The sequence below is a fragment of the Dermochelys coriacea genome, chromosome 11, assembly GCF_009764565.3.
Source record: "Dermochelys coriacea isolate rDerCor1 chromosome 11, rDerCor1.pri.v4, whole genome shotgun sequence".
Classification (NCBI taxonomy): Eukaryota; Metazoa; Chordata; order Testudines; family Dermochelyidae; genus Dermochelys; species Dermochelys coriacea.
In genome coordinates this window covers 70,811,549-70,839,304 of record NC_050078.2, presented here as the reverse complement: position 1 = coordinate 70,839,304, position 27,756 = coordinate 70,811,549, and the positions used below count along the sequence as shown (strand labels likewise).

Genomic DNA, 27,756 nt, shown 5'->3' with positions numbered 1-27,756 from the left:
CAGCAGGCTCTGTATCGGGGCTAAATGAGCTTTCGCTCCCAACACCCTTCCCCTCCCAAATCTATATTTATATTTGTAGAAGCTGTTCTTATTTCATTGTACTCTTTTGGCTTTTGTTAACCCATGCTGCTTTGGGGGCGGGGGGAATACGGTGTTCACTGGGATGGGGTCTACAGGCCCCTCACTGATCCAGTATTGGACGAGGGGTGACCTGCCTTGCAACAGGTGCACAGCCTGCTCCCAGTGGAGGAAGAGTTTAAAAGGACACTGATAGCCCAGGGGAAGGGGGAATGAGCTGCATGTGGCACCAGGCAACAAGGCTGGTGCTGAGAGCTTTGCCAGGAGTGGCAACAGCTTTGTGAGGGTTTCTCCAGCAGCAGGGACTTGGATTCCTCCCCATCCCCACCCCTTTGGGAGATGAAAGCCTAAGAGAGATGGAGTGATTGAACTGGACACAGAGACAGAGGGAAGTCTGCTAAGCCAGCGATGGTGCCCTGAACTGAGGAGCTCCAGATGAGTAGGAAGTGACATAATTTGGGGCTGGTCAGTAACTGGACACTTTAAGAGACCCTCAGGGTACTGGGCTGAGACCCAATGGAGTGTGTGGGCCTAGGGCTCCCCATTTCCCCCTCCTGGCACACACACACACATTCCTTTGTAGTGCCAAGCTCTGGGGGAGCAACTGGAGCAGGATGGGGTGATGAGTCTGCAGCTGGGCCCCCTCTGCGACGACTAGACCAACAGAAACCATAAGGCCACGAGCTGACCGTGAGGCATAATTGCACAAGGGGTCAAGCCATTTCTGGGAGAAGCAGACAGAGCCCCTTCAAGCCGGCAATTGTAAGGAACCAAGTCATCCCAGGAGCAGCAAGTGCATCTGAATGCATCAGTGTCTTGGAGCTGCCACCTTATTTTAAATGCCAAGCTCATTTCTGCTATTCTTTCCAAACACCTCGTTTGTTACTATTCCCAGCTTTGAGCCATCTCCGTCAATCCCCTGGAAGGCGGTGCTAGATGACAGGATGTTGTGCTGCATTTTCTCCACCAATTCAGCATCCATTCCCCGCTTCTAATGGCCAGCACTAAGACAGAATGAAGGTTCAGTCCTGACCTCAAATTCCTCACACACTGCCCAGCTCAGCAGCCCTGTAACACAGCATTTCTTGCAAGCGTCCTATGGTTGGTTTGGGTTTTTTAATCTCTGTTGGCATTTTTTTAAGCCTTGAAAGTTTCTATCATAATATGAGTGGCTACTTCAGAGCTAACTGCAATCCAGTCAGAGTAAAAATGGAGAGACAAGTGTGAGATTGCTCCCAAATTTCTTCTCTGTCCAGTTTAATCTTTTTAAGTAGAAATTACATAGCAGCAGCCAATACTAGCTGCGAAGTAGAAGAGTTTGCATTTGATAGGACCCCAGAATCCTCCCCTTCCCAGCATGATTTGCTAAAAGAAGATTCACAGGCAGACCTCTTTTCCATCACTGTTTCAAAGAAGCAAGGCTGCTAGTCAGTACTAGAGTCCTGAGTCCATCCTCCTGGGCTAATTTCCTCGGCTTTTTCCCTGCAACTAGACTGCCCCAGCATGGTAACACCGGAGACAGAGGGGAGCCCCTGACCATGCAAGCTGATCCAATGACCATGGCACTATGTCCGAAACCTAGGTGAGCTGAAGTGAGCTTGTGAACCCCTAGTCTAAGTGTGCACCAAACCAGACAGAGAGGGTGAGCCGACGCTGTGCCAAGGAAACACTCAGCACCCCAGATCAGTCTGTCTCCCCTAGTGTCAGAACCCCACTCAGCATTTTGTCAGAGTTTGTTTCTTGGTCACGTTTCTTCTTTTGAAAAGGCTTTAAGCATTCAGGGCCCGAGCCTGTTAGGTGCAGGCACTTGGGCCCATACCTTCAAAGGTCATGAAGCAGCTAACTCCCTTTGAAGTCAATACCTCAACACCTTTGTGGAGCTGTACCTCCAAAAGCTCTGGTTGCTGCAAATCCAAACACATTCGAAAGCAATACTTTTTTGGAAAGTTTCTAATACCAACAGACTCCAATGTGGCTATAGAATCATAGAATATCAGGGTTGGAAGGGACCTCAGGAGGTTATCTAGTCCAAACCCATGCTCAAAGCAGGACCAATCCCCAACTAAATCATCCCAGCCAGGGCTTTGTCAAGCCTGACCTTAAAATCTTCTAAGGAAGGAGATTCCACCACCTCCCTAGGTAACGCATTCCAGTGTTTCACCACCCTCCTAGTGAAAAAGTTTTTCCTAATATCCAACCTAAACTTCCCCCACTGCAACTTGAGACCATTACTCCTTGTTCTGTCATCTGCTACCACTGAGAACAGTCTAGATCCATCCTCTTTGGAACCCCCTTTCAGGTGGGTGAAAGCAGTTATCAAATCCCCCCTCATTCTTTTCCGCAGACTAAACAATCCCAGTTCCCTCAGCCTCTCCTCATAAGTCATGTGTTCCAGTCCCCTAATCATTTTTGTTGCCCTCCGCAGGACTCTTTCCAATTTTTCCACATCCTTCTTGTAGTGTGGGGCCCAAAACTGGACACAGTACTCCAGATGAGGCCTCACCAATGTCGAATAGAGGGGAACGATCACGTCCCTCGATCTGCTGGCAATGCCCCTCCTTATACAGCCCAAAATGCCATTGGCCTTCTTGGCAACAAGGGCACACCGTTGACTCATATTCAGCTGCTCGTCCACTGTAACCCCTAGGTCCTTTTCTACAAAACTGCTGCCGAGCCATTCGGTCCCTAGTCTGTAGCGGTGCATGGGATTCTTCCTTTCTAAGTGGAGGACTCTGCACTTGTCCTTGTTGAACCTCATCAGATTTCTTTTGGCCCAATCCTCTAATTTGTCTAGGGCCCTCTGTATCCTATCCCTACCCTCCAGCGTATCCACCTCTCCTCCCAGTTTAGTATCATCTGCAAACTTGCTGAGGGTGCAATCCACACCATCCTCCAGATCATTAATGAAGATATTGAACAAAACCGGCCCCAGGACCGACCCTTGGGGCACTCCATTTGATACCGGCTGCCAACTAGACATGGAGCCATTGATCACTACCTGTTGAGCCCGACAATAGCTCTGGGTGGAAGAGGACGAGTTTATTATATCTGTCTGTTGGAAAATCTCCCAGATGGGCTGAGGACTCAAATACCAAGTTTTGCAGCTGTTTCTCTTGAGTTCTAATCGATCTAGAACAGGTGTTCAATTTCAAGTCCATTGGAAGCCCTGACACTGCCTTAATCAGATTGCTGGGAACTCTGGGTTAGAATGACATTATATAGCACTAAGGAATAAGAACACACCCAGGTTTAACATTTGTAGAGTAATTGATTGTTAGCACAGAGGGTCGGCCAAACAACTTTTTCACATGCTTATTCTGTTGTCTATAATATTTACACTTGTAAGAGACTAGGTGAGAGTAGGGAATTACCCCTCTAACCACTGAGGGGGGACAGTTTTTTCTTATGCACAAGCCATGTGGTAGTTTTCAACCATTGCCAAAGATTCCATCGGGCTTTTAGGTTACCCAGACCAATTTGGACCAAGTCTACATTGGCATGTACTTGTTTTTGTATCAGGCTGTCCTGTAGCTGGGGCAGAGAGCTTAATTTATTTTTAATTACCTGCAGGTCTGCAGTATTTTTTTTTTAAACACACAACAGTGCTAGCAACAAGACAAGACAAAACACAGAATATAAAACACAATTTCTATTGTGATCGTAGATTCATGGTATTGGGTTGCTCTTCAGCTGGCCTCAGCTTTTCCTGATTTTCTGAAAGACAAAAGAACATGTTTCTACCCCTTTTTGGGGTGGCAGATTATTGCTTAAAATGTTTCTTTTACAAATACCCTTGCTGATTGCAGGCAAAACAGAAGAATTATCCCCATATTTTCCTGTTTTTGTTCTATAGGCAGGCCAGGTTTCAATGGCTTCTATCTTTTAAGGGTTATGGGGAAATTATCCCACTGTTTAGTCATTAAATACATGAGGTGGGGTACCTCAGTTTTCCTTCTTATACAGCAGACCAAGTTTAGAATGTTTTTCCTGCTGTGTTAAGCTTTAAGTTTATTTACAGGTAATAGCTGAGAAACATCATTACCATATGACCTTAAAGGATTTTTCCAAAAATCTTACACACTATACATTGTTACAGGGGTACTTATTATCATTAAATTTATTAAAATTATCTTGTTATACCATGCCTTTTATTTAGACAAATTTATTTGCTGACCAGGTATGTCCTTTATCTGCAGCTCCTTTGTGCTGCTAGTTCTTTCCTTCCATTATCATTTAGGTAATTTGCATTTTCACAGACGCTTCCTGCTTTTGGATTTAAAACCATCAGCAGCTCAGAGACTCTATCTTAATATGACAGGTTTCAGAGTAGCTGCTGTGTTAGTCTGTATTCGCAAAAAGAAAAGGAGTACTTGTGGCACCTTAGAGACTAACAAATTTATTTGAGCATAAGCTTTCGTGAGCTACAGCTCATTTCATTGGATGCATTCAGTGAAAAATATAGTGAGGAGATTTATATACATAGAGAACATGAAACAATGGCTGATGTGATTAGGTCCTATGATGTTGTCCCCTGGATAGATATGTGGATACAGTTGGCAACGGGCTTTGTTGCAAGGATAGGTTCCTGAGTTAGTGGTTCTGTTGTGTGGTGTGCTATTCCTACCTACATGCCTCCAGCTTTCACCCAGATCATACCACACGATCCATTGTCTACAGCCAAGCTCTACGATACAACCGCATTTGCTCCAACCCTCAGACAGAGAAACACCTACAAGATCTCTATCATGCATTCTTACAACTACAATACCCACCTGCTGAAGTGAAGAAATGGATTGACAGAGCCAGAAGAGTACCCAGAAGTCATCTACTACAGGACAGGCCCAACAGAGAAAATAACAGAACGCCACTAGCCATCACCTTCAGCCCCCAACTAAAACCTCTCCAACGCATCATCAAGGATCTACAACCTATCCTGAAGGACGACCCATCGCTCTCACAGATCTTGGGAGACAGGCCAGTCCTTGCTTACAGACAGCCCCCCAACCTGAAGCAAATACTCACCAGCAACCACACACCACACAACAGAACCACTAACCCAGGAACCTATCCTTGCAACAAAGCCCATTGCCAACTCTGTCCACGTATCTATTCAGGGGACACCATCATAGGACCTTAATCACATCAGCCACACTATCAGAGGCTCGTTCACCTGCACATCTACCAATGTGATATATGCCATGATGTGCCAGCAATGCCCCTCTGCCATGTACATTGGTCAAACTGGACAGTCTCTATGTAAAAGAATAAATGGACGCAAATCAGACATCAAGAATTATAACATTCAAAAACCAGTCGGAGAACACTTCAATCTCTTTGGTTACTCGATTACAGACCTAAAAGTGGCAATTCTTCAACAAAAAAACTTCAAAAACAGACTCCAATGAGAGACTGCTGAATTGGAATTAATTTGCAAACTGGATACAATTAACTTAGGCTTGAATAGAGACTGGGAGTGGATGGGTCATTACACAAAGTAAAACTATTTCCCCATGTTTATTTCCCCCCTCCCCACACTGTTCCTCAGACGTTCTTGTCAACTGCTGGAAATGGCCCTCCTTGATTATCACTACAAACGGTTCCCCCCCCGCCCCCGCACACTCTTCTGCTGGTAAAGCTCATCTTAAGTGATCACTCTCCTTACAGTGTGTATGGTAGCACCCATTGTTTCATGTTTTCTGTGTATATAAATCTCCCCACTGTATTTTCTACTGAATGCATCCGATGAAGTGAGCTGTAGCTCACGAAAGCTTATGCTCTAATAAATTTGTTAGTCTCTTAGGTGCCACAAGTACTCCTTTTCTTTTTGCGAATACAGACTAACACAGCTGCTACTCTGATTCCTTCCATAGTTTAACTTCTATAACATTATCCATATCAATTTTTACATAAGGTGTAACTATTTCTTTTTTTGCTTACAGAGTTTTCATGTACCTTTATCAAAGTGACAGTCTGATTACTCAGAGCCATTTTAAGACTCAGTGTTTCTAACATCGCTTCTTTTTGTTTTGTGCACCTCACCCCTGCTGTTGCTTCAGAGGGGCACGGTGTTTTTTAATTTCTTTTTTTTTTTTACCACAGCTCTCATCTGCTATTTTGTTACAAAAACAAACAAACAAACAAAAACCAACTAAACAAAAAGAATCCAGAATTTTTTTTTTCTATTCTCCTGATTTTGACTGCCCTGCTGCAGCCACAACTTAAAAACATTTTAAATTTTGTAAAGCATTGAGTTACCTTTTAAGGGTTAAATGCCAAATCCCAAAGCCAAACAACACTAATTACTTGTGTCTAGCAAAAAGGTCTGTCAGTTTTGCAACTTTGAATTAAAGAGTCAAATGGATTTTTAGTGGCATTATTTAAAACAAAAACAATTGGTCCTTAGAACTTTACATATTTACACACACACACAGATAGATACATACACATTTTCTTTTCCTTCCACACTGCTCTGTTTTTTACATCTTACATTCCCTTTATACATTGAGGCAGTTAAGTTCCAATAGAACCCCCTTATGTTCTTTTAGCAAATTTGACTAAATTGTCCAGTCAAATGATTTTAATCAGATAGTTTATTTTTGCCTGGCTAATTTACAGATATTCCTGTAGAAAAGGGCCCATTTTTCCTTCAGAATGGCTGCAAAGAAACCAAGAATTATTTTCCTCTAACAAGAAAAGGAGGACTTGTGGCACCTTAGAGTCTAACAAATTTATTTGAGCATAAGCTTTCGTGAGCTACAGCTCAGATCATGTAGCTCATGAAAGGTAATGCTCAAATAAATTTGTTAGTCTCTACGGTGGCACAAGTACTCCTGTTCTTTTTGCGAATACAGGTTAACACGGCTGCTACTCTGAAATCTTTCCTCTAACACTTTTTCTTTTTAAAATTTTCACAAAGTTTAGCTGCTTAATTCCCTCCAGCCTCTGCAGAGTTAACTTTTTCATTCTCTTTTCTCTTTGTAATTATGCCTGGAGGTGCCCTACATAGGACATTCTCCCCCTTCACACGCTGTAATGGCTGCTACCTGTTTAGAGGCAAAGCCCAATTTTGTCTCAGACTCTTAATTAATGACTATGATTTGCAGGTGCTCTGCCCTGCTTCAAGGTTAATTTCTTTACCATACCTTAGAGCACATGATTCTCTCTTTCAATTTTCTCAGAGGCTTTGGCTTGGTCGGCCAGGAATCTTTCTCTCTTTTTACATTCCTGGAGTGCCTCTTTCACTATTTTCAGCTGACTTTGGGTATTTGTAGGCAGCACCTTCCAATTGTCTGCTCCCTTTTTCCTTTGTGCCTTTTCCTCTTTACATGAAGACAAGCGGAAGTAAGAATCCTTACATGCCTCCCACAACAACCAAATTGCTGCTGCATCTCTTTTGGCAGCACTAGAAGGTTTGTATATGAGGATGTACTGAGCCAATCTATCCTCTAGGTCCGAAATAGTGCAGACATCAGCTAGGGCTTGTTTAGTCCAAGGACTGTGCCCAAATTTTTGAAGGATTTGTTTAAAAGGTGTAATTTCTTTAACAAAAGGTGAGGTTGGAGTTCCTTCTGACTCCATTCCTCCCCCTGGAACTGGCTTACCCTGTTTTCTTTTAAACATCTTAACACGGGTATTTCAATCTCTTTGTCACTCCTGGTGTTACTCAGTGAGTGACACAGCCTAGATTCTGAAATTGTAGCTTGCCAAATTTCCTCGTCACACCTGGCACAGGTCAGTGAGTGACAGCCTAGATTCTCTGATCCTGCTGTTCCTTGTTCCAGTGAGCAGCACTGCCTGGCCCTTAGGCCTTCTTGTTGCCCCTGATGCTTCAGTGAACAATAGGACTTGGATTCTGAAATCATAGCTTATTTTATACACTTTCCCCTGCTACCTTCCCGGAGGCCAGCAGGTCTGGTTAAACTAAGGGAAATGCCTAGTTCAATAGAGCTGGCGGTGTGCACACCAATATTTACAATAACTGAGATTTTTTACCAATATTCCCCCTTTTGCAATTCTCCACCAAAATGTTATATCAATAAAATAAAAACCAGCAGGATCTTATTAAAGGGGAAAAGGCAAAAAGCCTCATTTATTGTGAATACAGAAAGAATCACAGTAAGCAGTTAGTTATAGCTATAACATTCCATTCAATTTCATATTTATTCACACATTCATTCATACACACACACACACACACACACATATTCTGCAAGGTTGTTATCATAGTTACCAGCCTTAGAGTTGCTCATGCCAAGCCACCAGCCAGGTGGCCTGGACATGAGAAGGGAGCAGGGCCTTGTCAGATGCACATCTGATGCTCCTGGAAGTTGGTTTGCAGAATCAGACCCCAAAGTTCTCACTTTCTAGAGTCCATTTTTATAGGAATTTCTTCCTATGCCAGTCTATGGGAATTGCTTCATCATGCTGTTGCTGAATCAATCAACAGATGGCACATTCCTGACGGCTCCTTGCTGCCAGATGTTATCTTGGTTCTTTGGTTCTCCCATCCTTGAGGCTGTTGGGTGGATTCCAGTCTGCCCTCTGGAGGTCCTCTGGTTATTTCCACTTGATGCCTTCTTCAGCCCATGGACACTGGATTCTTAGGCCAGCACCTCCCTGATCATTCAGTTATTATTCACAGCAAGCATCCATCCACATATATCCTCTATCTCTATTTTAATCACAATTGTTAACAAAGCAAGATGAATACAACAAAAGGGCGGGGAGTCTCTCGGTGCTGTTTCTGTTGTTACAGAGTATTGCTTTGAGTCTCTCTCTGTGTGAATAGTTGTCACAAAGAATTGCTTTGAGAACAGACTCTATCTTAGAATGTACTAGCACAATTAGCAGCTTGCAAGTTTCACACAGAGTGGGACAGAAACACTACGAAAAACCAAGAGACCTCTTAATTAGTAATACCTTGGAATTTAAACTAAGGAGAATCAAACTCATTTGTGATTTTAATACAGAACTTCTTTAATATGATCCAACAGTCCAACTCCTTACACAGGAAATAATGGAATATATGGAGGAAAGATTAGCGTATTTCGAGGCTATTTGATTTGTCCAAATGAAGAAAATATTCGAACCTCAAGATAAAATAAGCGCCCTCATAAGTCATGAAAATCTCTTTCTTGATTTGATAAAAATTAACATAATGGGTTATGGGGAGGGGAGCTGACGTGAAAATGCCCTGGCTTTGTCCAGGGCTGGATTTCTCTGTGACATCAGCACTAAGGCAAGGCATAAAACAGGCAAACGGGCTCTTTGGCTCACAGAGCCCAATCACTGGAGGAAGGAAGCAGCATCACACTCCAGAACTCCGGCTTGACACACAGTAAGTACTTTAGCAGGTCTGTGTGCCATCCACACACACATGGCCGAGGCAAAGGCATCCTGGTGAAAGCAGAGAGAGAGCAAAATAAGCCAGAAGTAAACTGGAAGGGGTTTGAACTGCACCTTTATTGAATCCACTGCTTTTTCCATCCATTTATTGTTTGTTTGTGTGATGTGTTGTCTTAGGGAACGCTGCTAGGTGTTTTCATGCAGTGACCCTTGTGTGCTGTGGAAATGTGCTTGTTAGCATCTTTGACGTTTTTAGTGTGTGTGTTTCTGCATATGAATGTTTGTGTACTATACATCCATGTGAGCAGTTCTTAAACTTTCAGCAAACAGCATTTCGCATAAAGTACTCTTTGCTGAAAGTACATAAAGTGTGCAATGAAAGGCAAGTGTCCATACACAGTCCGAGCCTTTGAGCTTCTATCCAAATGGCTCCTAATTCTGTTTTCCCATTACTGACCTATGACCGCAGCGACAATGTTGCTTTGCATGGCAAAACAGGTATTTTACGTCGATTCAGTTTTGCACTTTAGAATTTTCAAAAGGCCTGCAAAGTAAAACCGACTTTGTATGAGTCTGCAGCTGATGCTAAGAACTTCTTAAACAATACCTCTCATCCCTTGTAGGTTGTATATGCTCAGTTGGCTCCTGAATTCCAGGTGGCAGAAGAAAACAACACTGGACGTGTTTGGCGTCTAGCCTGTGCATTTATACTCAAATATTAACCTCATTGTTTAAGACCCATGAAACAGCTTGTAAAACCCAATTGGGGAAAAAAAGGGGAAGTTTATAAAAAAGTAAAATGTGTTCGGTTCGGATCTTATGATCACCCGCAAGGGTGGTGATTGTGCACGAAGTTACGCACCTGCAGCTGCGTGCACTCAGTTTTAAAACTGTGCCGTGTGTGTCTTAAGTCACACCTGCTTCCTTCACTGACCCAGTTTTTGCATGAAGTTCCCACTGCAGATTGAGCCAGCTCTGGAAGAGCAAGGTGGACTCTCTTCTGTCTGTTGCATCAGTGGCAGTACTGCCAAATTCTGGACACCCTGATGGCAGAATCTTTATTGCTGATGTAAGAAGCCCTATGATTTTCAGAGCCTGGCTTAGATTTTCAGGTCTAGCACTTTGCAGGGGGAGATTGCCGTTTGATTTAACTGAGCACTCTGCTCAAGCTATAACAGCCACAGGTGGCATCACTGTTACTGAGAGGTCAAATATATGACACTTGAACATCCCAGGAGAGGTAGAAACTAGAAATGGGCTGGGCTGGAATGCTGTTCTTCCACTGATATTCAGTTACCACCTAAACAGCGGCATGTTAACTGGTGTCCCTGGGCCACGTCCTACAGCAGTGGGGTGTGGACTGCCCAAAAGTCTGTCTTTATACTAAATGGGGCAATGGACAAATGCCGCAGAACCTGCAGCCAGGTCCAACTCTCATTCATAGTGCATCAGCTCCAGTGGCAGTCTTTTAAATGGCCAGATGCTACTTGATTGGTGAGGGCGATGCAGTGAGAGCGTGCCCGTTGCCTGGAGAAGCATTAGTGAGGAGTTTTGACTCCCAAGCCTGGTATGTTCGGCTGCATGGATGCCATCGCTTTAAATGAGAACGTAAGAAGTACAGTATAAATTGTGCCATAAAGGATGTGAAGAAGCCTCAGTGCTCAGAGTCCGTCTCTCTCAAGGTGCCAGAATGCATCTGTTATATGTAGCACAGAATTCCACATTTTAAAATTGAATGCACACAGCTGCGGGTACATAACTTCATGCACAATTATCACCGCATGCAGGAAAGAAATCATGAGAGCTAAAAAGGAGGCGATAAATGGTGATACAGCCCAGCGGGAAAGAACAGGTGTGGATAGACAGAAAGGTCTATAAAGATTAGCACATTTCCTTCCATTGGATATTTGCTGCTAAAAGGTTCAAACTAAGCAGCCTGCTAGTAGCACTATAACTGCAATCAGCTGGCCTTTCTGTTAAGAGATTTCCAAACAGATTCACTTTGTTTCTACCGGGAATCTCAGGGTGCTTCCTGGCAAGGGGAAGGGCTATGTGTCTTGGTCAGAGTAAATCACACTAAGAAACTGAAACCACACACCAGCTCTGTGGTGGGAGGCATAGGAGTAAACGCAAATCCAGTCTAGGCCTCAGCATCCACTGATGGCTCTGCCACTTACAGGTATGAGAGTCAGGGCTCTGTCACGGGACTGATCCTGCTCTCCCAAAGAGGTGTTCCTGCAGCTCACAGGGATTAATGGTTCATGATTCAGAGAAATAAGGAGGAGGCAATTAAGGGCTAGTCTAAACTAGAAAATTAGATCAACCCAGCTCATGTTACTCAGGAGCTGTGAAAAATTCACACCCTTCCATGGTGTAGTTAAGCTGACCTAAGTTCCCGTGTAGACAGTGCTAGGTTGCTGAAACCATCAACCTAGCTACCACCTCTCAGTTGAAACCATCAACCTAACTACACCGATGGGAGCACAGGTAGTGTCTACACCAAAGCGCTACAGCGGTGCAACAACTGTGCTGCTGCAGCATTTCAAGCATAGACAAGTCCTAAGGCACCAGACTGGTGCTACAGGGGATACATGTGTTAGGATATAGATATTCAGGCCTGTCTATAAAGGCCTAGACTCTAAGAATTTAGGTGTATTCTTATCACTCAGCTAGTTCTAGAGGTACAAAAGAGAGAATCAGTATCACTGTCTGACTCTATAAGGCCTTTTCTCACTGTGACAGTCTGAGGCCCTGTTCTTAGGCTAAAATCTCTGGCTAAGCAACAGAGGCAGCCATAAGCTGGGAAGCGAACGGTCACCTCCTCACATTCCAAACTAGTCACATTGAAATAAGGTGCTATTGGGCTGTTAGGATACAATCCTGTCCCGATAGTGCCTGTCACCTCCAGAGAAAGGGAAGTGCCTAGAAAATGTAAAAGGAAACTTAGTTTGATAGCATCCTGTCTGGCAAGAACTCACTTATCAATAGCTGGGGTGTGAAATCCTCATTTCTGTGTTGTTCTATCACTGTAGTCCCCATTTCCCTATTGTTTGTCTGTCTAATCTCTGTCTGATTCTGTGATTGTTCCTGTCTGCTGTATAATTAATTTTGCTGCATGTAAACTAATTAAGGTGGTGGGATATAATAGGTTAAATAATCACATTACAATATGTTAGGATTGGTTAGTTAAATTCCAGTAAAATAATTGGTTAAGGTATAGCTAAGCAGAACTCAAGTTTTACTATATAGTCTGCAGTCAATCAGGAAGTGGGGGGGGGAATGGGAACAGGGGAATGGGGGTGGGGAAACTGGAATCCTATTTTGCTAAGGGGGGGAATGAGAATAGGGACACAGGTAAGGCTCTGTGGTGTCAGAGCTGGGAAGGGGGACACTAAGGAAGGAAACTGGAATCATACTTGCTGGAAGTTCTCCCCAATAAACATTGAATTGTTTGCACCTTTGGACTTTGGGTATTGTTGCTCTCTGTTCATGCGAGAAGGACCAGGGAAGTAAGCGGATGAAGGAATAAGCCCCCTAACAACACAGTCATAGACAGTCATAGACCTGGGCTTATGGACTTGATGTGTCCAAGCCCGCACTTGAGTGTCTACACTGCGTTGTAAATCTACGCTTAGAGTTGCTGGACCTGGGTCTTACAACCATGCTAACATGTCCAGAGTGCATTACACAGACCTTGTTTCTGACTCAGGTTTGTGGCTGGAGCTGCATTCACACTGCAAAGTGACTGGGCTTGGACCTGGGTCTCAGGTCACAGGCTCTGACCTCCCTCTAGCAGGATCCTAGGACCCAGGTCCTGAGTGCTTGCTGACTCAAGTCAGACTGATTTGTATTCAGATGGAAAGGGGTTTGGGCTCAAGCCCAGGCTTGATGTGCAATGTAGCCACACCCTGTAAATCCATAGGACAACACATGTACCTTCTCTGCAGACAGACACTGTGGCCAGTTTCCCCTGTAAGCTCCATCTGCTTTGCATCACTGAAGCATCTGTAAGTCTGTTTCACTGGCCATTTAAACAGGCTTTCAGCCGCTTTGCAGCACAAAGCAACAGGAATGTACTGGTGATTCTGGCCACCCATACCAAAAAGTACTGAAAGGGTTAATACTTCTAGCCCTTTACTAAGGCACCTGAAACCATTCTTAGGGTGCCCACTAAGAGCCTGAACCAAAGCCTGCTGACATCAATGGAAAGACTCCCACTGTGCTTTGGGCTAGGCCCTGGAGCGCCAGTGTCTGCAGTGTCAGATGTAGGGGTGCAGGAAGAGTCAGTCTGACAGTTGTCTTTGGTGTTACTGGGAACTACATGGCTCCTTCCCCATGCACAGCTTTCAACAGGTAGCCATCCTCACAGAACACCTTAATGGTATCCATTTACATGGATTTAATAGCATAGTTCAGAACAATAGGGCATGGCTACACTTGCAGACGTAGAGCGCTTTGTGCTCTCCGAAGGCTGGTTTAACTCAGTAGGAAAAGCGCTGCAGTCTGTCCACACTGACAGGAACAAGCGCATTGGCGTGGCCACATTAGCAGCTCTTGCAATGGCCACAGAGAGCAGTGCATTGTGATAGCTATCGCAGCATGCAAGTGGCTGCAACGTGCTTTTCAAATGGTGGGGTGGGGTGGAGTGTGACAGGGAGTGTGTTGTGTGAATGTGGGGGGAGAGAGAGTGGGTTTTGGGGGGGCTGAGAACATGTCAGCATGCTGTCTTGTAAGTTCAGACAGCAGCAGACACCCCCCCCCCGCCTCTCTCTAACACACACAGCATTCCACACTAATGGTTGCTTTGTCTCAGAGCAGATAAGCAGCCGGCTGTCAGAAACGGAGCTTTGAAAGGGCATATTCGCATTCCTACAGCGAGTTCCAAACAATGACAAGAGTGGCCATTTGACTTCAGGGGCTTATGGGACGTTTCCGGAGGCCGATCAGAGCGCAGTAATGCAACACCTCGTTCACACTGACGCCCGGGCGTTTCAGCCAAGGCGCAACAAGCATTAATCTTCTCGCCGAGGTGGAGTACCAGAAGCGCCCTAGCTGCAGAGTCAGAGCACTCTAAGTGCCCTGCCAGTGTGGACGGGGAGTGAGCTAGGGCGCCTGGGGCTCCTTTAATGCGCTCTAACTCGCAAGTGTAGCCAAGCCCATAGTTTGCCGGTATACAGCCCCTCCCATCATCCAAGGATCTCAACGTGCTTAACAAACATTCATTAAGACCCAGAACGTGACTTCATGAAGTATTGTTATGCCTATTTTACAGGCAGGAAAGTAAGAATTAAAGAGAGTAAGGGACTGGCAAGGGTCAGTGATAGAACCAAAAACAGAAATCGACCCATTCTGTGCCCTAGCCCAATGGTCTCACCACTACGCCACCCAGCTTCAAGTTCTGCTTGCCTTATTCATGCCAGTGGGCTCATTGGGCCATATCTTGGATCCGCTACATTTTTCCCTATATTTTTCTAACCATTGCTTCATTAAATGACAGCCTGCCTTCCCGCCCCCACAGCCCGAGTTTCCTTTTTATTAACATCAATAAGAAATGGCTTCCAAAATGCCCTCTCTAACGTGATAGGGAAAGAATTAACAAGGTATTAGGACTTTCCACTGAGACTGTAGATTACAATGAACACTTAAACTTGCATTGACTCCTCACGCAGCCAGATTACTTGGTCATTTATTTCCTAGGATGAAGACATATGTCTATTTCTGGACTACTTCAGTGTTTTAAGTAGGTCAGTAACTTGGATAGAAAATAACAATGAACAGAAGTAATAGACCAGGAAGTGTTTCAAAGCAATTCTTTTCTTACAATGTCTTATTGTCATTTACCAAGGACTGTACAAAAAGAAATAGCAATCAGAGCTAGTCGGGAATGTTTTTTAGTCAGTGGTTTTCATCAGAACATGCTGATTTGTGAAAAACCAAAATTTATCATGTGAAAAAGTCAGTTATGATTAATTTCTTGACTTGACATTTATTTGAAAATGTTCAAAATGTTTCGTTTTAACATTTTTTTAAATGAAAAGTTCTGATTCCTAAACAACTTTTCATTTCAAAATTTCAGCTAGTGATAGTTACAAAAATTAAGGGTCAAAACTGAACTAAAACATTCTGAAATGATCAAAGTGAAACATGCTGATTGGCCGAAACTGGTTTTTGGGTTTTTTTGTTTTTTTCAAATTTTCAGTTCAGGAAATTTTTGAGATTTTGGACTTCTCATCCTGAGTCAGGATGGGAAAATTTAAAAAAATCTTGAAATACTTTTATGGAAAGGGATAACCATTTTGTTCCCACTTTCAATAACCATGGCCAGAGGGGCAGGAGTTCACCCTTTGCTCCTAGAGAAGAGGGCAGAAACATAAACAGAGGAGGGGGTATTTTATTTTTAGGCAAAGCACTTTGTTGGTGCTTCACAAATATTACAGGAATTGGGTGGGTGAGCCTCTGGGGCCTGCAATGTGCACGAGGTCAGACTAGATGATCGTGATGGTCCCTTCTGGCCTTAAAGTCTGAGTCTACACACATTGGGAATTGACAGTGATCTTAGGACTGTATACTGGCTGCAGTTGTTCCCTGACTTCAAGCTTTTCCAGGTAGCACAGCAGGAGATGGACAGAGAGGGAGAGTTGTGCTTTGATCCTTAAGATCTTGAGATGCCTCTAGCTGTGTTCAGAGGAGATATCTTGGATTCTTTATGTGCCCATGGCACTCAATCAGATCACAGCCCCTTTGTGGCAAACACACAGTAAAAGACAAACCATGCCCAGAAGAGCTCGGTCTGAGGTCCTGACCCTGGCCACGCAATGCCGCAGCTCCACACGGATGCAGGGTTCTGGTCACACACAGCCGCTCGTAGGGTAAGGCCCAACTTATGACAAGACACACCCAGACAACGTCAAAAGCAATTGAGCAAGCGTAGCAAACAATGTGAGGGAATGAGGGAATGGAACAACAGATACGGTGACTGAAGGGTGCATAGCCGATGAATATGCACCGTGGATAGGTGTGAGTCTTCTTATAAGTTCAAATAAATTATGAGATGTAAACAAATGCACATAATACTCAGTGCAATCCCCACTGTCCATTACCGAGCCATTAGCAGTTGTCACTTCCCAGTGGGCTTCGTGACACACAAGTAGGCCTTGAGGAGAAGGAGCCCCGGGGTGGCGGTTCTGAAGGCTAGTTGGGACTGGAGCTCTCTGCACCAGGACAGCATGGGACAAGTGGACTGACAGGCCAACAAAGTAGTCATCATCGGCAGAGTGGAGGCAGCAGACCTAGACAAAAAGAAGCGCAGATAAGGAGCCGAGCCAGGAAAGACATTAACAGTGAGAGCAAGACGTTTCACCGACTGCAGGGAAGCAGGGTGATGTGGTCATAGCTAAAAGGTCAGAAGGTGATCTCAGCCCTCGGATGGGAGGCGCTTGATCTGGCTGTCAGGGAGGCCAGGAAAGGAGGTTGCAGGATTGAGGTCAGAGATGACGAGGGCTCAGAGATTTTATGGTCTTTGGTGCCTTCAAAATATGTAGCTTTTGGTGCAGGGCTCAGCCATCTCCAGAGCAGAGTACTCTCAAAATTCTGGGCCCAGGGCATTCACTTCTACAAACGCCTCTGATGGAGGGAGCAAATGCCATGGATCTCCCCAGTGGCTGCACTGCCAGGCCTTCCAAAGCCAGCAGCTACTCCGCGGCTTTACGGACGGATGGGCAACAGAAACTTATTAGCCCTGGCTGTGTTACATCTCTGCCGTGAGCAATGCAAATGGATGGGACAATGCTGGCCTGCCCACTGCTCCCCTTTGCCCCTCACTGCCTGCCTCTACCCCAGCCAGCTCCTTGGATCCATGTCACAGATGCAGGTATCAGCTCAAGACATCAGTGCATGTGGCACTCTGGTGGTACAGCTTGCAGCCCTTTCACTGTCCTTATCTGCCCTATAGTGTTGCTGCCGTGCAAGCGCCCCCTTCTGGCCAGGCATGCCGCTGCAATGTCTTGCCTCTAGCAGCCCCCCTCTTATTGGTCCCTTAAGCCCTCCAGAGAGTCTTGTACCCAAAGCCATCAGTTCTCAGCCCTCTGGCTCCCTTGCTTGCCCTTCTGCTCCTTCTCCTTCCTCCCTCTCAACCAGCCACACACCTGCCGTGTCCTGCTGCCTCTTATATTAAATAACCTGCATCCACTCAGGTGAGGCTCCGCTTGTACTCAGGGCTGGCTTAGCCCCAGAATCTAGAACCCAAGCCTGTTACATGCCCGCAGAGGAGGTGCTCGTGTGTACATCTGTGTGTGGTTTCACAGGTAAGTTTAGGTCTCATGTTTAGTTACAGCTCCAAAAAGGCAACTATTCACTCATTGCTTACAGTGTTGCCAACTCTCGAGATTTTTTTATCATGGGACTTGCAATATTTCATGTTTTTCTTAAAGCCCCAGTGTTTGAATCCAGAGATCGCAGGAGAGTCTTGGCTTTCATCAAAAATAGTTATTCGCCCTGCTGGCTGAAGGGGAAAAGCTTGAAAATATAACTCAAGTTCACTGTAACAGCTCAGAAACCAGACTGGCAAATAAAAAGAAACATAAATATAAATTTTAATATATATATATATATCTTATGATCATGAGCTCATGATTTAGGGGGACCTGACTCATGATTTTTGAATGACTAAGCTGTGGCTGACAATGCTGATCATGCATCTATTCCCACTGGTGCTGGTCAAAACACTTTCAGGGGAATCTTTTTTCCATTGGAAAATGCAGTTTTGTCAAAGTCCAGCTGTTTTGTGGAAATGTATCAATTCTGACAACATTTTTAATGCATAAAAAATCAAAATGAACCGTTTTGACTTTCTTGTTTTGTTTCGATAATGTTGAAGTGTTTCGGTTTTGATCTCATCATTTTGACTCATTTAGTTTTGACTTTTATATTAAACCATTAATTTTAATGTATTTAATATTGATGATTTAATAGTGCACATTGTTTTGACATTAACTAAACAAAACATTTTGATGGTCCCAAATTTTAAAAAATCTTGGAATTTTTTATTTTGCGGGAAATTTCAGCTTTTCAGTTCGATTTGGAACAAAAACCCATTTCAAAACGTTGGCATTTCCATGGAACAGACCCTCCAGTTTCCCAGGAACAGCTGTAATTCCTGTTATTCAGTGGGTGTCTCTCAAGCGAGTGGATTCATTCGCTCACACCACCCTCACCCCCACCCAAGAGGACCGTCTGATTAACCCTCTTGTTCTCTGTTTCTGCAGGCTGGGCTCACACCTTGCTAAATTCCGGCACCAGCCACAAGCCTTGGGGGAGCTGAAGGGAATGAAACTGCTGGCTGCCTGCTTCATGTACCTGCTGCTCATCTGTCTAGCCTTGCCCAAAGTCGAATGCCGACTCCACGAGCGATCCATGGAAATCAGGAGTAAGTCCCTGGAACTGCAGCAGCCAGGCCAGCTCTGCAGCTGGTGCTGACTGGCGCAGAGCCGCCCCAAATGGCCATGCTGCCCCCCACCCCCGTTATCATTGCCCTCCCCCAGGTAATTGGATCCTTGTACCTCCCCGTGCACACTGACCGCAGCTGGGCGTGGTCCTTGCATGGAAGAAGCAGGGTCCCCTTGCACATACGCACCCACCCATGTAAGGACCTGTCCCAACCTGACCCCAAACAGATGGAGTTGTTCAAATGCAACAAAAGTTTTTGAAAAGATTAAGGCTGTAATATTTGCTAGCCACTGTGTGCTCAGTTCTGTGTAGTCGCGCCCTCTGCCTGTGAATGTGCAACATTACAGGTTTCAGAGTAGCAGCCGTGTTAGTCTGTATTCGCAAAAAGAAAAGGAGTACTTGTGGCACCTTAGAGACTAACAAATTTATTAGAGCATAAGCTTTCGTGAGCTACAGCTCACTACAGGTTACGACCAGGCTACAAGGCTGCAGCGTGAGATGGCTGAGCTGTCTGTCCTTTTATTATCCAGGCTTTGTTCTTGTCCCTCCAAAATCCCTATAGCTTCCCCCTGCTGCCTCTCTGCATTTTCCCTCTCATCTTCTGCAACCCAATCCATTCCCCCCCACCCAGCCACTCCGCTCTGGCTCAGTCCAGGAGCTGGACTTCAAAACGGTCCTTTTATATTTATTAGCAGTGGACTTTAGACACTCTAAAACAAATCTTTACAGCTTTTAACCCCCTTCCTCCCAGGTTGTTCTCCCCAGCAAGGCCTACAAAATGAAACAGATGGAGTTTCCTGGCCCAGCCGCGTTGCAGGTTCAATGAGCCAGGAAAGTGCTAGAGGAACTTTCCAGACAGCTGAACTTAAAAACTTGCAGCTTTTAATCAGCCTGTCCAGAAAATCTCTTCCTATCACATGTCTTACGGCAGCACCACTGGGCACACAACTAAGTACCAGGCACACCCCTGGCAATAACAGACAGCCCTTCCCTAATGAGTTTGCAATATAAATAGACAAGACACAGGGGCGGTGACTTTCTCAAGGTCACAGGCAGGATTAGAACCCAGCTCTCCTGACTCCCCAGCCCACCTGAATTAGCTTGATCCAATGGAATTGCCTGGTGCTCTTGTGGTGGGACACACCATGCTGTCGGCAGTCTCAGGATGACTGGGGCCCACGTGCTCAAGTGAGTCATTGCAGAGCAAGAGAACAAAGCACATGGGCCAGATTCTCAGCGGCTATGAATCAGCGGTGCCTCATTGATTTCAAAGGATCCGCTTCAAGCCGAGAAGGTGACCCTTGGTTCCCGTCACCCCAGCAAGGCCCTGTTTGTGCTGCGTGGCTCAGGATGCCTGCTGTTGGTTTTTAGCAGTGGCCGTGAAAGGGGCTGGATGGCAGTCCCTGGAGAATTGAGGCCTATGCTTCTCCACAGGCCTGGCACAATGGGAACCAGACAGGGGAAGAGGGTTGCAGCGTGGGGAGGAGGCAATTCAGCCCCACTGCCATTGACTGGTTGCACTCCTGGGCTGTCCCAAGGAAGGCAGTAACTGTGGTGCTTTGGGGATGCGAACACTGCTATCCGCTAGGGAACTGACGCTGCATCAACTCCCATTACCATCAATAGGTGCTCAACACCCTCAGGATCAGGCCCGTGGGCCTCACCTGTGACACCACACTCATTTCCTACATGCCACCAGATGGCATCACATTCCCTATGACAGGACTCGGCCCAAGACTCAGGGGTGGCCAGAAATGCCACATCTGCAAAAACGCCACTGCACACCACTGGGGCCGTCTTCACTGCAGGGTTAACTCGCGCTACTCACACTCTGCTGACTCCGCGAGCGAGAGAGCTCGAGCTCGAGTGAGTGCGGCCCCGCTGCCAAATAACAGGCTAGCTGCTGTGTCCACGCTAGCGCTGCATTCATGAATGGGGGGCACCCAGACCTCGGGGGGCATCGCTCGAGGTTCCTAGCGCCGCTCTGAGCCTCTCTACGGAGTCTTTCACAGTGAATTGCAGGGTAAAAAAAAAGGTGTTGGTCCTTTCTGGGCACCCGGGACTCGAGAGGCACCGTGGCCACACTGCACAGGGGTTGTGTTAGCAGCCGCTGGGTTGTGCTAACTCGAGCTGTAGCCCGGACCCCCTGCCAGACCAGCCAACCAGCCAACATGAATGAAAAGCACTGCGGTGCTCAAGGGATGGGCTTGTGTGTCTGGGGAGGAGCTGGGCTGAGGCAAAACATGTGTTATAACTCCAGTTAACTCTACAGTGAGGCCAAGCCCATGAGCGTGGGGCGCTGGCCACACCTGAGAGGTGGGCACGAGCTCGCACTGTTTCCTCAGCACTGGCCATCTCCCAAACATGTGGGTCCACCTGTAAACCTGGGGGATTGGTGGTTCAAAAGTTGAGCCAGATTCACCACCACACACTGACTTGGGCAGAGTTTGAACTGGAGACATCAAGCTGAAAGGCTACATGGCCCATTCCCAGTGCCCTGAGTCACCCAGTCCCTCCTCTGCAAAGCTACCCCCTTCCCTCCTTCATTATTGTGCAAAAGACATTGTCATTTTAAAATAAGCAAAGGCCACACCACCTGCTCACCACAGGCAATGACAAGGTAGGTACAACCTACTGGCAAGTGTATGTTACAGGTTTGGGCCTGAGCCACTAAGGGACAGTTCATTGGCCTGCTAAACCTAGGGTTGTGAGTTCAATCCTTGAGGGGTCCATTTAGGGATCTGGGGCAAAAATTGGGGATTGGTCCTGCTTTGAGCAGGGGGTTGAACTCCTGAGTCCCTTCCAACCCTAATATTCTATGATTCTATCACAGCCCATAGCTATGGAGCTTTAACTCCAGCTAGACCAGCCCATGCTTTTAGCTCTGGAAGTCCCTGCTCCACAATCCCAAGAAGGTGGCTGTGACACATGCTCAGCCTCATGTTCTAAATACTTCCTGGCCTTTGCCTTCTAGACCCTGATATCGACCCTTCCTGGTACACAGGGCGTGGGATCAGACCCGTGGGACGGTTTGGCCGGAGGAGAGCAGTCGTGGAGAGCTCCCAGAAGTCGGGCTATGGACACAGGCAAGCTTGCTTCCCTCTAGAAGAAAGCAGTGAATCCATTCAAGATGAATGAAATGGCTAAGACAAAGAATGAATTTTGAATGATGATAAGAAAAGACCCTTCTCCTCTCTTTCTTTCATATCCCAGCCTCTCTTCTAGGCAAATTAAAATGTTTGGTCTCATTTCAATGTATCTTTGTGGCTATAAAGTATGGAAACCAAACAGCAGTTGATAGCTCCAGTATTTTTGCAGACAATTTCCTTCTTGTCTGTGTTTTCTTTTTCTCTCCCCTGTTCCCCATTTGTCCCCCATTTCTGGCTTTTGCTCTCAGTCTAAGATGATTTGCACCAGAAAATTGCTGGGGGAAAGAAATACAAATTCCCATGTTAATTCTCTTCCTGGAACATGGGCTCTTTTATACAAACCAAAATAATAATAAAAAAATCAAGAAATTGAGCTCTGCACATGTCTGCTGTGACTTTAAATGTATCAGACTTGTCGCAACTCTCTTGGGCAGTAGGATCTTTAGAACCGAGTGGCATCACTTTCCGCCGAGATTGTATCTCTTTTCCTGAACAAAGAAAAGGAGGACTTGTGGCACCTTAGAGACTAACAAATTTATGTGAGCATAAGCTTTTGTGAGCTACGGCTCACTTCATTGGATGCATTCAGTCTTTTCCTGAACAATTTCTCTTCCGCATAATAAAGTCTTTTGATGTGATCACCGGGCAAAGGAGCCAGCTTTTTAGTCGGGATTCTGACTCCATCTGAAAACAGGTGGAATCATAACTGGTCCTACTCCCCTGACCCATGTGTCATGCCAGCAGGAGTAATACACAGGTAAATGAAGATGACCATTTCAGCAGGCCCCACACAGCTGGCTGTGCAGCAGTCCAGATGGCCGACATTTTGCCATTGTGCATCTGTGCAGTTCCACCCACATCCTAGGACAACAAACACTTACTGCTCTGCCAAGGCCTGAGCTGGCATCTCTAATTCCCACCTCTGTTAGTCACTCACTGCAAGCCAGCCATGCCGTTCTGCATCCAATGTGCCTCTCTTGGTCAGATCAGACTAGATGATCTAATAGGCCCTTCTGGCTTTAAAATCTAGAAGATGCTTATTTCCCATTTGCACCAAACTGCCACGTACAATGTTCCTGCTCTCCTTTTAAACAACGCACGGCTGCTGCACACATTGAGCTGGCTGGGCTGAGCGCCCCGCTGCTACCCTGCCGTCTGCAGCCCACCGGCAGTCAGCACGGAGTGCTGCACTACACTGCATTACTTGAGAAACACTGTGAAGTAGGCCAGAGCCGCTGCTGGTGAAAATCAGCATCGTGCCGTTGGCTTCAGTGGAGCTGCAAGTGCTTCTGGAAAAGGGGGATTCAAGTCGCATGCCACATTTGGCAGTGGGAACAATAAGCAGCCGTTAGCACAGAATCAGAAATTAGGGTTGCCAGGTGCCCGGTTTTTGACCGGAAAGCCCGGTCAAAAAGGGAACCTGGCAGAGTCCGGTCAGATGTACTGGACACTAAAAGTCTGGTTACGGCAGGCGGGGGAGGAAGTGGCAGCCTGTTGCCCAGCCCTGAAGTGGCGGCTCCCACGGCAGCACGCGCGCACCAGCTCGGGCCGCAGGCGGCCCCTTTGCAGAGCCTGGCTTGTGGGGCTGGGGCAGAAGAGAGAGTGGGGGACCCACGGCGAGTGGGGTAAGGGCTCTCCGCAGGCATAGAACGTTCCCCGGGAGGGAAGGAACCCGAGCTGCCCTGCCAGCCGACGCTTCCCCTGGCCGAGCTCTCAGGTGGCTCCAGGGCGGGGAGAGTGCGAGCGGGCGAGGAAGGGGGCTGCTGGGCAGGTAGCGCAGAGGGAGGCAGGAAGCTGGCGTGCAGGAGGGCCGCGTCCTAGCTCCCCAGCAGGGCTGCCTGGCTGCTCCCGTGTGGCTGCAGCGCTCTTCTGACCTGCACTCCCAGCCAGCCTGCTGGAGCGGGGCTTTCAAGTCCCCTGGGGCTGCTCGTACTGAAGTTGAAAGGGGAGAGCAATGAGTAACGGGTGGGGGGCAGAGGAGGGAGCAGGGTGCGGGGCCTTGGGGAAGAGGCCGGGCAGGGGCGGGGCCTCAGGAAAGAGGCGGGGCAGGTGGTCCAGTTTTCAGACATGAGAAATTTGGCCACTCTATCAGAACTATAGGGCTGCCAAAGACCTTGGGAGCCACTCGTGGAGCTGGGTCTGGAGGCACTGCTCGACGGGCAGTACTCGATACTAGCTCCCATGGCCCAGGGGCTGGTGGGACTGGCATGGAAGAGTTTCCATCTGTGAGGGCTCCTCCCCCCACCAAGAGCACACACCGTGTGATGCCTCTTTCAAACCTCCAGCGGGCTAACAAAAGTGTAAAAAAAATCAGGCTGCTCCATCCTCTGGGTGAAGCAGGTAGGAGGGGGGAGCAACTTGGGTGCTGATAGCTGTCCCACAGGCCTCTGCTTCTAATGACCGTGGAGAGCCCCACCACGCAGCCCGGGGAGAAAGCACAACAGCCCTGAGCTCCTGCCGCAGGAACAGTCACTGCTGGGGAAAGCAACAACTACTACATAATGAACAGTGCAGTGCCAGGGCATGGAAAGGAAAGGCAAGGCAAGGACTCCGGGCCCAGTTCTGCTGTGTTGCACCCCATGCAGTTGCATTGAGTTTACTGGGATTACCTAGGGCATAAGGGCAGATTAGGGGCCCGATTCTCCTTTCTCCACCAGTGTAATTCAGGAGTCTCTCCACTGAAGCGGGTGGGGGGAATTCTCCGCCTCCAAAAGTGACAGACAGCCTTGCACACAGTGAGGCTGTTGGGCATGAAGCAAATGGAACGACAGCACAGGGTCTGAGAAGGCTTATGGGGCGCTGCACTCTGCAGCCATGTGCTGGTGGTGGGGTGAATGTGCCCCACATTCAATCAGATAGGAAAAGGGTTAATTTTCTGCAAAGGGAGCCAGGCCCTGTTCAGCCTGCCAATTACAGGCAGCCAGCTTCCACCAGGGCTTAACAGGGCAGGTATTTATGCAGGAAGAGGAAGTAGCCTAGGAGTTCCTAAGAGGAAAGCCTCTTAGACAACCACCAGTGAGCTGCTCCTGCTAGAGGGTGGCCTATCTCCTGAGGAGCCTCTCAGATAACCCTCTACATTCCCGTTTGTTTTTGAGCTGCCTGGGATGTTGATGATGGATTCTGCCTGACGGATCTATGCTGGAGGGAGGGCTGATTCACTTCCCAAAGCCAGATCAGTGCATAGGCAAAGTATAGACCCAAGCCCAAGGTTTCAGCTCCCGGGGTCCCCACTTCTGACCCTCTTAGCCCCCATCAAAACAGATACCCCCTTGCTCCTTGTGGTACCCACATGGCCCCACAGTATGCCAACTTGAGTACTACAGAAAGTGCTCTTAGCACCACACGGAGAAAGGAGAACCTCCCATGCCACCTGTGTTGAGGCCAGGGCAGCTAGTAGCACTTTCTGTAGTACTCGAGTTTATGTCTGATGCTAATAGCAAGGTGGCCCACCTTGCTGTATCTCAACAGATGCCAGTGATGGCCTCTGAATTCATTACACCCTGACATAGCAAGCTGGAAAGTTTTCCCTGCTCTACGTGTAGAAGAGAAGCTCGTATACAATTGACACCTTTGCAAATGAAGCTTAAAACCAGCTGCAAGATGCAGCACCTCAGTGTGGGAGTGCTGCCTTTTGTCAGGAACCAATTGTAGAACACCCACCACCATGGAAGCGAAGTGACTCAGCTGGGGCTGAACCTAGTAAATGTGGCACACTTCTGCCATGGAACTCTATGAAGGTTTTCCCAGGATGAGTCTGTCTGGTGTGGGACTATGTATATAAGCAACAGTATGAGTCTAGAGGTGAGATCATATGAAGTGTTGTAAGCATATGTGCACAAGTGGATGACTTCACCCTCCTAAAATACCAGAGACTAGCTGGTGTCTGCTACAGCTACAGTGAAATGAGCCACTGCACTTTCCAAATGTGTTGTTACTTTTTATTGAACCAACGCACTGAGTCTTGAGCAAGGGTTATAGCAAATACCCTGTAGACCCTCCATTCCAGGGGTGTTTTCTCAATGCAGGTGCAGTACTCCTATCAACAGTACATCTCATACTGGCTTTATCTTGCACCGTTGGCTTCAGTGTAAATGCTATAGTTCAGGTGGTAAAATAGCTTCAGTTAAAGTCCGTTTTCACAAGCTCCTGATTCTGTGCCTTTTCAGATCAAAGTTTCCATGTTTGGTCTCCAGTGGAACTTAGGAAAAAAATTCAGTAAACCTGAGCAAAGTCCCTTCAGCTGTTTTGTGCTCCTCAGACATAAGAGAATCCACTTGGCATCCGTGCCCCCCCCCCACATTAAAACTATTGCCTCTCTTCAGAGGGACAATTCACAAGTAGATAATCTTTGAATCCTGACATGCCCTTAGCATTGAGGCATCTGTGATCAGTTCACAAATAAGTGTGTTGAAATTAACAAGGTTAGATATGTTAGTAAACTGCTTACCGGACAAGTAGAAGACAAATCTTGATTATCGCCTAGTCTACAACAGAAAAAGTTTGCTGGGGTAGCATCCTGGCAAACGCTTCTTGTGTAGATGCAGCATTACTGTGCCAGCTGGAGTTTCTAGTGTGGACCTGGCCTAAGTCAGAAGGTCTGATTCTCTCATTTACACCAGTGTAACTCCACTTGCTTTAGTGTTGCAATTGTGTAAGTTTGAGGAGAACCAGCCCCAATTTATTTCTTGATTAAATCTATACTACTGCAGTATTGCCAATCTCGGGTACCCAAATGACAAACCAGCCCTCACCTCCCGCCAAAAAAGTCATGAGATTTTAAATAAAGTTTAGGTATCTCCTTATTTACAATCTGGTTTCTGGACCTTCAGGGTATGCTTGTTTCATGTTCTCAGTTTTCTCCACAACCATGAGGGCCAGAAAGTGTTAGCTTTGGAGTTGTTTTTTTTTAAAGTTTCTCAAGTGATCGTTTGACTCCAGCAGCTGGGGCTTTAAAAAACAGCCCAAAAAAAGACTCATGACAGCATTTTGGACTGTATAAGTAGGGGCATTGCAGCAGATCAAGGGACGTGATTGTTCCCCTCTATTCGACATTGGTGAGGCCTCATCTGGAGTACTGTGTCCAGTTTTGGGCCCCACACTACAAGAAGGATGTGGAAAAATTGGAAAGCGTCCAGCAGAGGTCAACAAAAATGATTAGGGGGCTGGAACACATGACTTATGAGGAGAGGCTGAGGGAACTGGGATTGTTTAGTCTGCAGAAGAGAAGAGTGAGGGGGGATTTGATAGCTGCTTTCAACTACCTGAAAGGGGGTTCCAAAGAAGATGGATCTAGACTGTTCTCAGTGGTAGCAGACGACAGAACGAGGAGTAATGGTCTCAAGTTGCAGTGGGGGAGGTTTAGGTTGGATATTAGGAAAAACTATTTCAGTAGGAGGGTGGTGAAGCACTGGAATGTGTTACCTAGGGAGGTGGTGGAATCTCCTTCCTTTGAGGTTTTTAAGGCCAGGCTTGACAAAGCCCTGGCTGGGATGATTTAGTTGGGGTTGGTCCTGCTTTGAGCAGGGGGTTGGACTAGATGACGTCCTGAGGTCGCTTCCAACCCTGATATTCTGTGATTCTATGATTCTATGAAAATCATGAGTTCTTAGAGGAATATTAAACTTGTTCTACATATTCTGGCTATTCCATGTCTTTCATTTAATGACTGGGTAACCTTAATGTTAACAGCCTCTGTAAAAGTTTTATAGAATTTGCAAAGGTGGGGGGGGAAGAGAAACTA

General features: G+C 46.6%; 1 protein-coding gene across 2 annotated transcripts; it reads left to right on the top strand.

Annotated features, from left to right (window-relative positions):
* Positions 1-238: 238 nt before the first annotated feature.
* PRLH (prolactin releasing hormone) lies at positions 239-22,642 on the top strand. Of its 2 annotated transcripts, none has more exons than XM_043504842.1 (3): positions 239-517; positions 18,687-18,847; positions 21,842-22,642. In XM_043504842.1, the coding sequence occupies exons 2-3, from the start codon at positions 18,748-18,750 to the stop codon at positions 22,003-22,005; spliced, it is 264 nt and encodes an 87-aa protein (XP_043360777.1). In that variant the 5' UTR covers positions 239-517; positions 18,687-18,747; the 3' UTR covers positions 22,006-22,642. The 2 variants fall into 2 exon arrangements, with proteins under 2 accessions (XP_043360777.1, XP_038278508.1); XM_038422580.2 differs by lacking the exon at positions 239-517 and adding an exon at positions 9,361-9,415.
* The last annotated feature ends 5,114 nt before the right edge of the window (positions 22,643-27,756 follow it).